The sequence below is a fragment of the Histoplasma capsulatum genome, genomic scaffold (genome assembly GCF_000149585.1).
Source record: "Histoplasma capsulatum NAm1 scaffold_8 genomic scaffold, whole genome shotgun sequence".
Classification (NCBI taxonomy): Eukaryota; Fungi; Ascomycota; class Eurotiomycetes; order Onygenales; family Ajellomycetaceae; genus Histoplasma; species Histoplasma mississippiense.
Window position 1 is genome coordinate 402144 of NW_001813975.1, and position 1030 is coordinate 403173.

The following is a 1030-nucleotide window of genomic DNA, read 5'->3' on the forward strand; positions in this document are numbered from 1 at the left end:
GAAGCCTTTACCCATGCTGTCTCGCATCAGACGCACCGCTGTTGCCGAACTGCCGCTGTCATCGCGCAATGTTGCGTAGTTTAGCAATCGTCCACCACGTTGGGCGGCGTCGGTATATTGTACGCCTGCAAAGAACAGAGGGATCATGAGTTCTGTAAGCACCGCAGAGAGCGATGGGATGAGGCTTGCTGTGTTTTCATCAAATTGTTGCGGGTAGTAGATCCCAGCAACGATACGGCCAATGCTATTTGCGAACTGGCCTGTGCGGAATGCGCAGATACCCGCGGCCACCATGGCCTCTGGTGGCATGCTCGGATGTGCTCTTTCGAGGATGATGCGGCCAGTGTAAAATAGAGACCAGACACAGGCGATGGTATGCGTACGGTATTGGAGGGCAGGACCGAAAGGTGTGGCAATCGGCGGGGCGCTGTCGGCTGATAGGGGGTTATATCCTGGTCCTAGTGCTTTTTCAAAAGCATCGTAGACTGCGACGATTTCTTTCCATTCGGCTTCTGCTCTTGCCGTTCTTGTTTCGAGATCGTCGTTTTCGCTATCTGATTTCGAGGATGGAGATTGATGGGGTGTTTCAGCAAACCCGGATGGGAGGCGGGTAGATCCTGTGTTTGGGACCATTCCATACATAGGAGGACTGTTTTCCCTCTGTTTGCCTGGAGGTGCTATGCCAGCAGCGGCCATTGGCGGCACTTGCGGTGGTCCGGGGGGTGCGGGCATCCCAGTGCCCAGACCATGTTGCGAACTGGGCGGCCCACTCCGACCCATGCCAGGCGGGAAGAATCCTGATGGTGGGCGCCATTGCCCGCCGTTTTGCTTTCTTACCTGCATTTTTCTGGCGCGATCCCTTGTGACGAAGTCCGTCGTTCGCGCAAGCAACAATAAGAGGTGATCGCTGGATCCATAAACAGCATCAAGTTTTCCCACTCCTGATCTAGGTGGGCATGATCCCCATCGACTAAATGGTAGGCTGTGAACAAATGAATGTGGGAATATTATTATTATTTTTTTTCTTTTT

At 53.4% G+C, this 1030-nt stretch overlaps 1 protein-coding gene across 1 annotated transcript; it reads right to left on the bottom strand.

The window, feature by feature from the left end:
- Positions 1 to 80: 80 nt before the first annotated feature.
- HCAG_07115 (predicted protein) lies at positions 81 to 843 on the bottom strand (the record flags this gene model as incomplete). The annotated part of the gene is made up of 3 exons (XM_001537643.1): positions 81 to 125; positions 163 to 550; positions 641 to 843. The coding sequence occupies 3 exons, from the start codon at positions 841 to 843 to the stop codon at positions 81 to 83; spliced, it is 636 nt and encodes a 211-aa protein (XP_001537693.1).
- Between the last annotated feature and the right edge of the window lie 187 nt (positions 844 to 1030).